General features: G+C 41.1%; 1 protein-coding gene across 2 annotated transcripts in view; it reads left to right on the plus strand.

Moving 5' to 3' along the window:
- Window positions 1–15,623, plus strand: part of CPQ (carboxypeptidase Q) — a 465,142-nt gene that overhangs the window by 199,320 nt on the left and 250,199 nt on the right. For both annotated transcript variants that reach the window (XM_060287678.2, XM_060287677.2), the window contains exon 4: window positions 912–1,119. In XM_060287678.2, the coding sequence (XP_060143661.1) occupies window positions 912–1,119 (208 nt within the window). The remainder of the gene's footprint in view (window positions 1–911; window positions 1,120–15,623) is intronic.

Consider the following 15,623-nt stretch of genomic DNA (forward strand, 5'->3'; position numbering starts at 1 on the left):
AGGAGGAAAAAGGCTTTTCTCTGAAAATGAGACAACCTGAAACGAGTATGGAAGTACAAAAAGAAAACTTAATTTGGAAAGGGAGGCTGTTAGCTTGTGCTTCCACAGAAGACAGGAACAGACTGATGGGATATGGTGAGAGCTCAGAAGCTGTGGTCCTGAGCGAGTTGTGGTGGTGTGGTTTGGAGTTTTACCTCAGAGGTAAAAGGGGACAGTTTGAAAGAACAGTTCTAGAAAGTGAATTTGATAAACTCAGCATGGGGAGAGGTTGAATCAATATCGACTTCAATTTAGATTAATATCAACTTCAATTACAAGTGTTTCCAGTGATATAAGAAGCATCTGGAAATTAGCAGAAAAAACTTGACCATTTGGGGTAATATTTCCCCCTTCATGCCAAAATCATAATAGTTTGTTTTCTTTTTCTTGTGGCAGTGAAATCACAGACCTGGGTTTATCTGGCACTTTTCTTCCTGGGAATCGAAACATTTCCCCAGATGTTGTTCTATGGTTTTCGCACACAGTGTTCTACCCCTATGCAGGGCCACATATGCAGACCTCTGTGTTTGGGTGGGAAGAGCGTAGCTCTCGAGCCAGTCAGTGACCAGAGAGCTGGTTGTACCTGGGCCAGTTTTCTTCCAGACGTGTGGGCCTTCTAGTCTGCAGCCTAGACATCATGTAATGAAGTAATAAACTTCATGTAATGTTTTCAATGAAATTTTTATTAAATTGAAGTTTCTAAGTTATTTTTATCAAAAAGAAAAATTACATTCACATCAAAAGCAAGTAAACCAATATTGCCCACCCTTTCCCTTCCTCACATGAAAACAGAGATCAGTGAAAGTCTTTTAAAAAATACTTTTTTGGTCCATTTCCACTTTCAAGGTAACCTGGTGGCTTCTTTTCTCAAGCCCTCACACAGGTATTCAGGAATACCAGGATGGTGTGCCAAAGATCCCAACAGCTTGTATTACAGTGGAAGATGCAGAGATGATGTCAAGAATGGCTTCTCGTGGGAGCAGAATTGTCATTCAGCTGAAGATGGGGGCAAAGAACTACCCAGATGCTGATTCCTTCAACACCGTAGCAGAGATCGTCGGTCGCAAGTATCCGGAGCAGGTGAGTGAAGGCAAGGGATGGGCTGTCTGGGAATAAGGTGTTGTGGTCAAGTTTTAGTTTTTAGAGACAGTTTAGGAAAGAGAGAATGAGTCTGCAGAGAGGGTCTTCATAGACTCCTTAAAGGCAGACACTTTTTTGTTTTTCCTTCAAGAGTTTACTACTTTGACCGAAGAAGGGCAGGACTAACTGAAGGGCAGAATATGATCCACTGTGTGGAAATTCAGCTCCGAATAGTTGAGGGCAGTATTTGTCCATATGTGTTGTATTTCTTCCATTTGGAGCCACTTGGCATTTGAGATCATACCAGTAGTTGACGGCGTGCTTATTGTGTGACTTACCTTCCTCCATCCTTTCAAAGCTCTGTGAACTAAGTCTATTTTCTTCATTTTGCGGGTGAGGAAATTAACCTAAAGGAAACTCACTTGCCTAAGGGCCATACAGCTAGTAAATGGCTGAGAAAGGACTCAAACCCAGGACCTTGTGAATATTAATCCAAGCTGTAGACCACAGTTTATGTGAAATCTTTAGAGGGGTTTTTTTTTTGTTTTGTTTTGGAAACTTCAAATAGTCTTAGATGCGTATTCAAACTGTATAGTAGCCGAAGCTTAAATGACTTCAGCAAGTTACTTATTCTCTAAGTCTTAGAGAATTTATCTACAAAGATGGGAATGGTGTATGTAAGGAACAGGATTACTATGAGGGCTAGACTGGATAATGCATATCTGATAGTCTCCCACTATAGTGTTTGTCGCATCACATGCACTCATTGAATGTCATGTCAGTTTACTTCCTATGACATCAAGTATACAAAAGATGGTTTTCATAAGGTTTCTGGTACAAACCTTCTTTATTAGTAGTTATTGAAATTCTGAAAATAGCACTTAAAAATATAGCTGTTTGGGCAGTTCAGACTTGTATTTTGTTTAAGAATGTCAGTGGGATGAAGGAACAGGCGCACAGTAATGGAGAAACAGTCCTTCTGCACGTGTCCTGACTCAGGGCCTCTCTCACACTTAAAGGGTTGCGCTGCAGTAAGATGCGTTTTACGTTTTGGGACCCTTTTCTCCCTTCCTAAATGACCTGCTCCCTGGACCCAGACATGCATCAACCCTGGGGTTACGGCCGCAGGGATAACGGAAAAGCAAGATCTCAGTAGGACCATGGAGAGTCAGACAGTGTAGAGAAACTGTAGGTTGTTTTTTTTTTTTTTTTTTTGCATACGCGGGCCTCTTACTGTTGTGGCCTCTCCCATTGCGGAGCACAGGCTCCAGACGCGCAGGCTCAGCGGCCATGGCTCACAGGCCTAGCCGCTCCGCGTCATGTGGGATCTTCCCAGACCGGGGCACAAACCCATGTCCCCTGCATTGGCAGGCGGACTCTCAACCACTGCGCCACCAGGGAAGCCCGAAACTGTAGTTTTACATGTTGAGAAAACAAATAAGCCCAGCCCCTTGTCTCTTTAGGAAACCGAGAACAACAGAAGAGCCAAGAGTCCACGTTTCAGGTACTGAGTAATCCCTAGTCCAGGGTGGGAGGAGGTTAGGATTATATATTATCAGTTGTCTGGATGAACAGGCTGATTCTGGCCTGAGGGTGGGTGGCAAGGTGAGAGTGAGTTATTGGAACCTTAATCTGAAATGACCAGTGGCTGTCGGGCTCTGAGGTCAAAGCATTAAAACAGAGGTGTTCTCGGGCTGCAGCAGCTGGAGGGTTGAGGTAGTGCTGGCTCAGAGCTTCCCAGGAACTGCCGGCATCTTCCAGCTGAGTGTGCTCGGGCCTCTCCTCCTCAGCCCTGCGTGACCGTTTTTCCAATCAGTTTTATTGAGGTATAATTTACATAAAATAAACTTACCAAATTTAAGTGTACAATTCGATGAGTGTTGAAAACTGTAATCCAGTAATGTAAGCACATTTGTAGCAGAGAGTATTTTCATCACCCCAAATGTTCTCTTGTGCAGTCTACTCCCCTGTGCCCTGGGCACCACTGATCTGCTTTAAGGAACTATAGCTTTTTCTTCTCGAGAGTTTCATATAGGGGGAATCATGTAAGCGGGGTCTTCCGGGCTGGCTTCTTTCACTCAGCATAATGCTTTTGAGGTTCATCCGTGTTGTTGTATCTGCTGTCCATGCCTTTATACTGCTGGGTAATATCTCACAGCATCACCTCAAGCCTGCAGCTGCTGCAGCCCAAGACACATTTCACAGTGTGTTTATCCATTCACCGCTGATGATGGACATTTGGGTGGTTTTTAGTTTTTGACTGTTATGAGTAAAGTGTCTGTGAACATTCTTGTATAAGTCTTGTATAAGTCTCCCTATGGCCGTATGTTTTCATTCCTCCTTGGGTAGGTGCCTAGGGGTGGAACTGTGGGGCTGGCCTGAATCTTAAGCACCCTAATCTCTGTCAAGATGCTTCAACCTCTGTATTCCATGGGGGTAGCACCTTCTCCGGGAGAGTGATGGACAATTTCAGAGCTGTCCCAGGAATCAGGATTAAACTTTTACCTCTATCATAACGTTGCACAGCATCCCAAGAGTTAGTTATAAATACCTTGTTGGCTTCATGTAAAAGATAGAAGATTAACGAAAGGTCTCCCACAAAGAAGTCGCAGCATCATTTGCCCAGAAGGAATGTGGGTGAGTGCAGTGAAGTGAAGTCCATGTGTGTGTTTGGGGGGGAATCTGCCTTACAGCCTGCCTGGAACCACAGGGCATGTCTAGACCAGAAAGGGAAGTGGAAAGCATGTGTTCTCCCCTCCAGGTGTGAGGTGAGTTAATGAACCTTAGTAAGCACCGTCCATCCCTGATAAAGCCTCCTCTGGGAACCCTCCCCTCATCCCACCACTTTATGCCATTGTTATGCTGTCATCTCCCACCAGAACTTGCAGATGCCCTGAGCATTCTATTTACTTTCTTTTCTTTTTTTCCCTAATGCCTGCCCAAGAACTTGGCATGCAGTAGCTTCTCAATGCATATTTTAATTCAGTAAAATGAAGAGAAGAATAAAGGAAGAAAACAAGTAGAAGATTTTCTTAATCTCTATTCTCTTTAAATCCAGAAGTTTTCTGCCCATTTGGAACATTGGTTGTCCATAGGCACATTGGACATCACCCATGAATGCAGCTCTGTATGGCTAAACTCGAGTCCATCACCTCCCTCACACCTAACACCTCGCCTTGGTTTCTTGTCTCTGTTAAAGGAACCATATTTACCTATCAGCACAGTTCAGGAACGTCAAGTTGTTTTTCGTTCTCTCCTCTTTGTTACTGTCCTACAGTCAGGAACCATTTCCTATTCAGCCTACTTTCAGCCTATTAAAAAAAAAAAAAATCTGTCCCTGTCTTGTCTTTACTGTCATTACTGTTCTAATTCAGGCCCTTGCTATTTCCCTCCTGACTTTCTTTTCTTTTGTTCTCTTTCTGCTTCTGCATTTTTGCAATGCAGTTCAGTTATCTTTTAAAACACCGATCTCAAAATGGTGTTTCCATGCTGTCAGGTCCCCTCTCCTGTTCCCAATAAGATAAAGGTTATGATCTAGGTAAATGCTGAGGTAAGTGACCAGAGGTGAAGAAGACAGAAGAAAAGAGACCATGCAGGGGGGCGTTTGGGGGGGGTTAAATAGGAGACAGTTATGGTTAAATAATATAGTACTGTTTATAAATGAGGAGAAAATTAGAATGAAGAAAGAGGGAAAGGAAGTGTATGATGGAGATTCAGTACCAGCTAAGACCCATTCTTTCATTGGCTAGTGAAGGAGTTCAGTTCTCCTAAACTCTGACAAGCTTTTCTAAAATCATTCAACTTTATTTTAAATGATAAGTATGCTGAATGACATAAATGTTGGTCTTGATACTTTAGGTTGACTAACTTATCCCTGACACATCCTTGCTACCTTGCTACTTTTTATACTAAAGAATAGTGCTAAATAATGCTGAGCAAACTAGATGGAGTGGAAATTATTTCTAAAAATGAAGAGGAACCCAGCAATCCCACTACTGGGCATATATCCAGAGAAAACCACAATTCAAAAGGACACATGCACCCCGATGTTCATTGCAGCTATTTACAATAGCCAGGACATGGAAGCACCTAAATGTCCATCGACAGAGGAGTAGATAAAGAAGATGTGGTACATATATACAGTGGAATATTTGCCATAAAAAGCAACGATATAGTGACATTTGCAGAGATGTGGATGGGCCTAGAGACTGTCATACAGAGTGAAGTAAGTCAGAAAGAGAAAAACAAATATCGTATAATATCACTTATATGTGGAATCTAGAAAAATGGTAGAGATGAACTTATTTGCAAAGCAGAAATAGAGTCACAGATGTAGAGAACAAACTTACGGTTACCAAGGGGGGAAAAGGGGATGGGATGAATTGAGAGATTGGGACTGACATATATACACTACTATATATAAAATAGATAACTAATGAGAACAGACTGTATAGCACAGGGAACTCTACTCGGTGCTCTGTGGTAACCTACATGGGAAGGAAATCTAAAAAAGAGTGCATATGGGTATACGTATGACTGATTCACCGTGCTGTACAGCAAGAAACTAACACAACATTGTAAAGCAACTATACTCCAATAAAAACTAATAAAAAAATTTTTTTAGATTAAAAAAATAAAAATGAAGAGGATATGTTGAAATCAGCATTATTCTTCCTGGGTGGCTTGAAAGTGAGCTAACACTCAGGCAGTGGCTTATACGCTTCGGCGGTGACGCCCAGCACAGCCCCTTACACGCACAGCACCTGGATGAAAGGGAAGCAGTTAACACGTAAAGAATCCTTCCGATTTGGCCTGAGATCCATGGACGACATGTGGTGAATTTCAGCTCTGGAAAAGTGAATATGTGATTAACGAAGCATTAACATATCTCAGAACCCTACCGCATAATCCAGACATAAGCCTTGACTGAATTAACCACAGGCTTTTAAAAAATGCCAGTCATACAAATACTTTATTGGGTTTCAATATGTGAAAAGGCAGAATAAGGGTATTATAGACATAAGTCTTACCCTCTTCCTAAAACCCCACGAGCTGGCTCCTCCGGGCACGGAATTCTCTCTCCACCTCTTCTGAAACTGCTCCTCTGTGATTTGGGCACGTTGTGCAGGATTCAGCAGACCTTGAACACTTAGAGGGGGTGCATTTCACTGGGGGAAAGCAGGCCTCTGGAAGCCCTGACTTTAGGCTTTGCAACTCCTTTCTCTCAGACAGCTTTTTCCCTGGGAAATCATTGTATCTGTGAGGCCCGTCCATGGTTGAGAATGAGTCTGAGAGGGTGGAAACGAGAGTTCTTTAACTTCTGAGCTGATCCTCCCTGGCACTAATTGCCATGTTATTCTACTACCATTCATTAAAGAGCTAATTTGCATTGGAAAATTTATAGGAAACTTGTTGCCATCCATGAATAGGTTTTATTTTTTATTAAATCAATAGAGGGTATCCTACCTCTTAGAATAGTCTTAGGCAGAGACAGACAGGTAAGGATCTTAGCAATTTAGTACCAATTCCCTGACTTTCAGATGAGGAAACTGAATCTGAGTGACCTGACCAAGGAGACACAGCAAATACCTGATAGGACACATCTGGAATGTGACTCCAGATTTCCTGACTCCCATTTCTTTCTACCTCAAGGATACTCCATTATGCCTGGGCACACTTTAGCTGGATGGATAGCATTTAAATCTGGGGGATTTTGTTGATTCAGGATTCAAGTCATGCTAACCCTACTAAGTCATTACTTGTGTCTTTCTCTTGTGCATTTTCCTCTGATACCGCTCTCCTAGGCACGAAGAACTCTCAAATAGACTGTCCCTTGTTGTCTCACAGCTTCGTTAGAGCACCCATGAGGGTTGTAACCTGGGAAACCCACCGGTGCTTGGTCCATTCCTCCTATTCATCCTCTCTCCATCAAGTCTGATTTGGGTCTCATTCCTCCTTAGCTCCTTGTCCTTTTGGAAGGGGGTCTGATGGATGTAGCACTTCTTCGGTGTTAGTGACACTTCATGATGCCCTCTTCCCCTGTACCCCTGTGCATACACCTTCACCCTCACCAATCAGGTAACCAGGTGTTTTCTGTTTTAGCAAAGGACCACAAACAAAGCCAAAACAGATCTACTACCAATCACATCATTTAAAAAACACTTTTTATTTGGAAATAATTTTAGGCTCACAGGAAGTTGCAAAAATAGCGCAGATGGGCTTCCCTGGTGGCGCAGTGGTTGAGAGTCCGCCTGCCGATGCAGGGGACACGGGTTCATGCCCCGGTCCGGGAAGATCCCACGTGCCGCGGAGGGCTGGGCCCGTGAGCCATGGCCGCTGAGCCTGCGCGTCCAGAGCCTGTGCTCCACAACGGGAGAGGCCACAGCAGTGAGAGGCCTGCGTACCGCAAAAAAAAAAATAGTGCAGAAAGCTTGGGTGTATCCTCTGACCAGCTTCCCCAGTGATGACATCGAACTACGGCACATTAGCCCAGTGAGGAAACTCTCACAAGGCACTCCCAAGAGTGAGCTGCTTTCTTGGAAAGCAGGGGCTGCCTGTGGGCATCCTCCGTGTAGCCCCCAGTGTAGCTGGGGCCCCATCCTGACGTTACCCTAGATAGTCTTTCCCAGGCTTAGCTTATGATGCTTCCAGGGTCTCTCACTCAAACAAACAAGCGAACACAGAAGGAAGGCTGTGCTCAAATTGACCTGACGAGAGGGGAAATTACCTGGGACCAGGGGTACAGGGCACCTGTGGGAGAGAGTCTCACTGAGAACAGAGTCTCTCATGCTGGCTTTAGGGCTGGCCCATTACTATTGCTCCTCAGTGATTTCCTAGGCCTTATTCTGAGGTCTTGCCTAGTAAATGCAATATTTAAACAATGTTAATATATTCAAGAATGCTTCTGAGGGAATTGTATGGAAAAGAAGAGTGTTTTGGATTTTTTTTTTTTTTTTTGGTTGGTAATATCCAAACCCATTTTCCTAAAGCCTTGATGAGGGAGAATTGTTTTTTTTTTTTTTTCTCTAAGCCTTTTTCCAAGAGCAGTTATTTTCAGGGATTCAAAGAACAATTTCAGTTTCATATGCCAGTATTATTTCAAATATAATGCAGCACTGTGCAGGCTAGTGGGAAACGTTGAAATGAAAGCTCTAGCCTGTTCACCGGAGAGTTTGCTTTTTCTTTTGTTTAGTGTGAGGCAGGGTTTCTCCACATCATCACTATTGATATTTGGGGCCAGATAATTCTTTGTTGTGGGAGGTTATCGTGTACACTGTAGAATATTTAGCAGTATCCCCCGCCTCTCCCTTATTCCCCACAGCCGTGACCATCAAAGATGTCTCCAGGCATTGCCAAACGTCCCCCTGAGGGACAGAGGTCACTGCACATTGAGAATCACTGTTGTGGAGTGATGGAAAGGACCCACTGGGTGGCTGTTGACAGGCCTTGGTTCCGGTTTTATTTCTGTCACAAATAAGCTGAGTGACCTTGGGCCACTTAATCCTTCAACAATAGAATGGGGGACTTTGTCTGGAAAAGCTCAAAGGTCATTTCCATCCTGAAAATTCCATTATTAAAAAAAAATACTTGGAGATTATCATGAGACTGACGGCGCACACTGTATACTCTTAGATGGGAGCCCTTTCACTCTTTCACAGTGTAGGGGTGTTGGTAGGTGTTCTTTTCTTTCTTTCCTTTTTTTTTTAAAAAAAAATATTCTCTGTTCAGATACAGTTAGGAGCTCTTCTATTGAAAACAGTTAAACAAACGCCATTTTTTGAGGCACGTCTTAGCCTTTAATGTGCTCATGTGCTCTGGAAATCTTTTAAGAGGTCGTTTTGCAATATTCCCCAAACTTTCTGAGAAACAGGAGAAAAGAGGCATAAGATCCACTGGATAGTTTATATTTTGGTGTTTTTTTATATTCTTTTTTTCCCCCCAACTGTTCATTCATTCATTCAACACACATTTATGGAGTATGGGGTGTGCGTCAAGCACTAGGATTATAGCAATAGCATTGGGTGGGCAGCACAGCACTGTGGTTAGAAACATAGCCTGTAGAATTCAAATCCTGCTTCTTATCTTACGTTGTTAGGTTATTTTGCCTCTCTGACCCTCAATAAATATTAGCCTTCTTTGGAGAGGGGAGAGCTTATGCAAAAGTAAGGAATTGAGAAATAGGAGTGGCGCATCAGGAGGCGCTGACCACAGAAGCCTGGCATGCCACTTGAAGGGCCGGGCTTTATCCTTTGTCCTTTGTCCTTTGACAGCAGGGAATCACTGAAAGGTTGGGTTAGCAGTGGATTTTTCGTTTTGGTTCACGCTACCCACTGTATATATTCACAGGGCAAAACTGAAATTCAGCCAGGAGATTAGCTGGACTTGAGCTGAGACAGCTGAAATAGTGTTGGAAAAGATGAGAAGGATTCAGGAAATATTTCAGAAATAAAATTGGCAAGAGTTGTTAAAGTTTGGATAGAAGGAGAAAAAGTGCAGTTTGGGTGATTTGGAGAATTTATTCATTAATTCTACAGGAATTTACTGAGCTCCTACCATATGCTGGTATATTAATTTGCCCTCAGAGCACTTGGGGTTTCATGGTAGAGACAGGCAGTTAAACAAGTAACTGCAGTAACAGGTGGTAAGTGCTATAATATGGTAGCAAAGTGGTATGATGGGGATAACCATCCCGGTCAGGGAGGCCAAGGAAGGCTTTCTGGAGAGATCCAACTTACTCCCACAGCACGAGTAGTTATCCATGAAGAGTTAACCTGATAAAAGTTACAGGGATGGAGTTGGGATGGGGAATATTCCAAGCAGAAGGAGTAATGCATATGAAAGCCCAAAGAGTAATGTTATTCTTCTTTTAAGGAATGTGATGTGACCTCCTATAATTTCCCAATCCATTTGATAGTGAACTCTGTCTTCATGGAAGTGAGCTGTAAAATAACCTAAAGAAAAAGTCATGGCCTAGTTCGTGTATGTGTTCTTAAAAACACATTATTGAAAAGCTCAGCAATCCCTTTGGAAACTGCCTTAACACTGATGCTGTCGAGAGCCCTGTTGAAGGAATAAACAAAACCTGATTGACCTGGTGGACAAACTCATTCCATACATAATTGAATAGTTAGAGGCTGTGCAGCAAATGCGGCTTTCCTTTCATCTGAATGTGTAGTCTGATGATTTGTAAAACCTTCTTAATGGGTACAGCAAGTTATTCTGCCTGGGTGGGAGCCTTTTTACTCACTTAAGCAGCTGTTTAAACTTTCATAAGCAAAGTAATTATTAAATCTTTCATGAACATATTGGAACATTGGTTCACATCTTAACCTTGAGTTGGAAAGTTTTGGGGGCTGGCGTTAGAGTTTTAAACTGGCAAATTTCAGTTTCTTTTTCTTTCTTATTATAAACTTTTTATGGTTTAGAGCCAGCCAACCTAAATCATGGTAGGAAAAATACATGTGTGGCAAGCATGAGACATTTCATTGTTTATTTTTCAAATTTCTGAAACGTGCTCATAGCTGTGCATGCCTCTGGGCTCATAAAGTCAGCAAGTGGAAATAGCTCAAGCCAGACAGGCTGTTTTAGATAGCCACCCAGGTAGGCAAGGCAAGCCTTAAAGAGTACTCTTTCCTGGACTCAGTGTCTTCTTAGTGTGCAAAATGGGACTTGCAGGCAGGAGGATGCCATCGTTCATGGGTTTGAACACCTTTCCCATATTAACGTTGGAGCCAATTCGTAATAATCATAATCATATGATGAATAATAATACACTTAATGGAGGACTTACTATTGACAGGCAGTATTCTGGATGCTTCTCATGTATTATCTCCTTTGATCTTCATTATGACCTTGTCAAATAATCAGTGCTCTTATCCCCATGTTACAGATGAAGAAACAGGCTTAAAGAGTTCACAGAATTCACAAAGCTTCTGAGTGGCAGAGTTTAACTCAAGACTGTCCCTTCTCAGAGTGTGTACTCTTTCTTAACAATTCATTATACTGTACGTCTTAGTAACTTTCTATTCTAGTTTGTGAAATACTGCTATTTAAAAAGTTTCCTCTGTTTTACCCTAAATGAAAAGAAAACCAGGACAACTGTCAGCTTCATAGTGAACAACAACAAATGCTTACTGATTAGCTACTATGTGCAAAACTCTGTGTTATAAGCTTGGAGATATTCTGAGGCAGAGAGGAGAGGAGAAGCGATAAGGGCCCTTGCATGGTGGCTGCTAAGTAAACTAGGTGGTAAATTCTGGAAGCCAGACTCTGCTAACACAGGGCTTGCAGTACTGACTGCATCCTGGCTGGTTCAGTACTAATGTGGTCATACAGTACCTTGCAGTTTGCAGCGGACTCTCACCTGTATTATTCTACCTCATCCTAACAGGGCTGATGATTACGATTCTCACTTTCAAGACAAGGGAGCTGAGATTCAGAGTAAATGACTAAAGTCAGACACACGTCTAATAAGTGGAAGATAAAATTCAAAGTTTGAATACTCTATAACTTCCTATAGTCACTGCCCAGATCTCTAGTTTATTTAGGGTAAAATAAATGCTTTAAGGATGTCCTAAAAAACAACCTAAAAATCAAAGTGTTCAAATAAATAATTATAATGCCATAAGAGCAATCTTGGTGGTTTTAAAATATACCTGCAAATTCTTTAATCTCCCTCTAAAAGATCGAGCTGGCCTCTCTTCCCCTTTGTGTAGGCTGTACTTAGTGACTTACTTCTAACGAATAGAATGTGGCAGAAATAATGGTGTGTGATGTTTGAGATTAGAACTTAAAAGCAATGTGGCTTTCTTATTGTTCTTTCTCTTGGATCACTCATTCTGGGAGAAGCCAGCTGCCATGTTGTAAGGATACTCAAGCAGCCCCGGGGCAGAGGTCCACTTGGTGAAGAACTGAGGCTTTCTGCTATCAACCAGCCCAAATTAGCCAGCACATAGATCCAACAGCTCTAGTCAAGCCATCAGATGACTGCAACCCTGGCCAACGTCTTGATCACAATGTTATGAGGCTCTGAGCCAGAACCACCGAGCTAAGCCACTCCCAAATTCTTGACCCCCAAAAATGTGTGATATACTAAATATGTATTGCTTTAAGCCACTAAGTTTTGGGGTTAGCTAATACAGCAATCAAGGAGTATAAGGTACACAGAGAGGAATGACTGAGTCTGAGCTGTCAGGAAAGCTGGCTACTGAAAGATGAGAGAGATGAGTAGGAATTTAATAGGTGGACCAAGAATTTATTGGGAAGTGTTCTAGGCAAAGAGAAAATGTGTGCAAAAAACTATAAAAGTGTGACACTGCAAGGCACATTTTAGAAACTGCAAGTAAAGGACAAAACAAATCTCACAACTCAAAAATCATAGCATTTGGGCTATGAGAATCTCTTTAAGAACTTACTATATTACATGATAATGTAGTAACTAATGTTCCTAAGAGTGAGTTGAGTCTACAAGAAAGTTCCATATGTACTATTTAAGAAGATAGGAAAGCAATTAAAACACTGAAGTATTTATGTCAAAAATTAAAACAAAAAGGTACTGTATAAATCCTTAGTGAAAGGCGGAGTTCAGGCTATCCAAAATAGGTACCTCCCTATGTTGTAACTTCACTAGAGTATCTGGGTCTGTGTTTTGAAAACTTTAAGCTTAAATGTAGGGCCAAGAAATAGCTAATGAAGAACACCTGGATTTTCCCTGGGCTTTTGCTCCTCCAGTTCTGCTACAACAATCAGGTAGAAATTAACATTTTATAACCAGTTATGTGGTTTGCTAGGCATCATGCTAACCAACTGAAATTTTATAAAAGGGAATAGCTCAAATCAACTTGTTATTCTATGCTATATCTCATTCACTGACTATTTATTGAGCGCTATCCATGTGTTACCCACTGTGACAGTCTCATAAACCAAACCTTTATATTTGTGTTGCAGAAATCTCTTTGAATCCCAGTCCCAGCTCCACTGTTTTCTAGAGTTAATAGCAGCCCTTGGTAGAAGGACTCCATTTATTGTTTAAGTTGGACTTTAATATAAAATTAATACCTACTTATTTACTGTATGCTAACACATATATATGGAATCTAAAAAAAATAAAAACTGGTCCTGAAGAACCTAGGGGCAGGACAGGAATGAAGATGCAGACATAGAGAATGGACTTGAAGACACGGGGAGGGGGAAGGGTAAGCTGGGACGAAGTGAGAGAGTGGCATGGACATATATACACTACCAAATGTAAAACAGATAGCTAGTGGGAAGCAGCCGCATAGCACAGGGAGATCAGCTCGGTGCTTTGTGATCACCTGGAGGGGTGGGATAGGGAGGGTGGGAGGGAGGGAGATGCTAGAGGGAAGAGATATGGGGACATATGTATATGTATAGCTGATTCACTTTGTTATAAAGCAGAAACTAACACACCACTGTAAAGCAATTATACTCCAATAAAGATGTTTAAAAAAATTAATACCTACTTATTTGGAAAAAAAGAGAAAAATGAAAAACATTTGACTCAAAAACACACTAGCTCAGAAAATTGCTGTCAGCATCTTGCTGCATGTCCTTCCCTGTATTTTCTTCTATGAATATTTTATACAGTTACATTTTATAGATGGTGTCAGATCAAACTTTTGTTTAACATCAGGCAAAATATCCCTTGAAATAGAAATTTTAGTATCTTTTAAGTTATTTAAGTTATTCTAACAAATGGGTATTTTATAATTTACTTAACCTGTTATTAGATGTCTGGTTATACATGAATCTTTCAGTAAAAATGATGTTATAGCTAAATAAGTATGCAGCTAAGGAATTTTGAAGTTGTCTTTTGAACTGTTTATGGGCTTTGCTACCATGGGGTAATTTTAAATAATAATCAATGGGAAGCTTAGGAAAGGATTAACGTGGCTTCTCTCTCTGCCAGAAGAGCTGCCTTTGGAAAGTTCTAAGATGACTGTGTGGCCGTGTGTGGGAAGTACCATCATAGTTATGTGATTGGAGGAAGAATGTTATTATTCTATGCACATTCTTGACTCTTAATTTAGGGTTAAACTAACTTAATTTAATGTCATGTGAATTTTTAGCAGCAATTATGGCCAGTTAATGCATGTTCTTCCTTAGTCATGCCTCATCTCTTTGCAAAATTACAATATTTCATTCCAGATTTATTCTGACCAGGTTAGTAAGTAGCACTTTCTCCTATTTTCCCTCGGTGTTTAGATCAGAAGACTTTTGAGTTTGTACTATAAACCACCATTTGTGTATTTTCATAATAAGCCTCTAAGAAGTGGGCCTGGATATGAGAGCACAAGACACAATGCAAAACGGGGTACTGGATCCAGTTTTTTTTCTTTTTTTTTTTTTAATCCTTCAGGGGATATTGTGTGGACAATAGAGATGCCATCTTAATATTCTGGTCTTTCTCCTCTCCATCTGTGCGGTATACCGCCAGCCAACCAATATTCCTCAAGTGTGCGTTTATGCTTATTCCTTAAGTATGTCTGTGTCTACCATCTATTTTAAAAAGTCAATGGCTCCCTACTTCCTGTAAGATAATAGACAGTATTCCTTAAATCTGTCACTTAAAGCCTTGCATCTACAAGCTATTATACTGGTCATACCTTTTCCCACAGATAATCTGTGTTCTGGAAACCCAGAAGATTCTCTATCCCATGTGTTTTTTTATCACTTCCCTGTCTCTTTGCCTTCCCCATACTGATCCCCTTTTCTGCATCCACCCGTTGAAATCTTACCTACTCTTTCTAATTCACTATTTAATTGAATGATTCATTAACATTAATTTATTTAATAAATATTTACGGAGCACCCGTTGCATGACAAAGGACGCCTCCCCAGAAAAGTCTTTCCAGTTAGGATAGTTAATCTCAGCCCTATGCAATGCTTCTCTCTTCAGAACTTCCATTGGTCTTTTTTATGCTTCTCTTTTGTCACAAATCTATACCTCATTGATGTGTATACAGTAAGCACTCAAAAATTCTTTTTGAATTAAAGAAAAAATGAATGGATAGATGAGTGAAAGAAAAGTTTTGCCTTCTCTACTAGGAGAAGCTAATGACTAAAATAAAATGGTTAAACTGGGATAGAAATTTAAGATTGTTTTGGGTTTCGAGTCTATGAAACACCCCGATATGGTTTCCATATTGGATCATCCCAACACAAAAGGGAATGTATGGAATCCCCATCTTACGATTTCCAGATCAATGCTTTTTTTTCCATCATGCTACCACATTCTACATTATTTAGATATTGTTGTCAAAGGCAGTCTTACACTTTGTCATTGCTTTTCATTATAAGACATAGTGTTTTAAGAACATCACTAAATAGGAAGATTCTACTTTCAGAGGGCCAGTCACCTATTTTAGCATTAAAAAAGGCAAATATATTAACCTGAGTGGTGAGAAAAACATAGAAGATGAAGTAACTTGGAGAAACCATTTATTCTGAACAATGAGTAAGAGCTAGGTACCTTGATTAGTTCC

This window comes from Globicephala melas, chromosome 17, assembly GCF_963455315.2.
Source record: "Globicephala melas chromosome 17, mGloMel1.2, whole genome shotgun sequence".
Lineage (NCBI taxonomy): Eukaryota > Metazoa > Chordata > Mammalia > Artiodactyla > Delphinidae > Globicephala > Globicephala melas.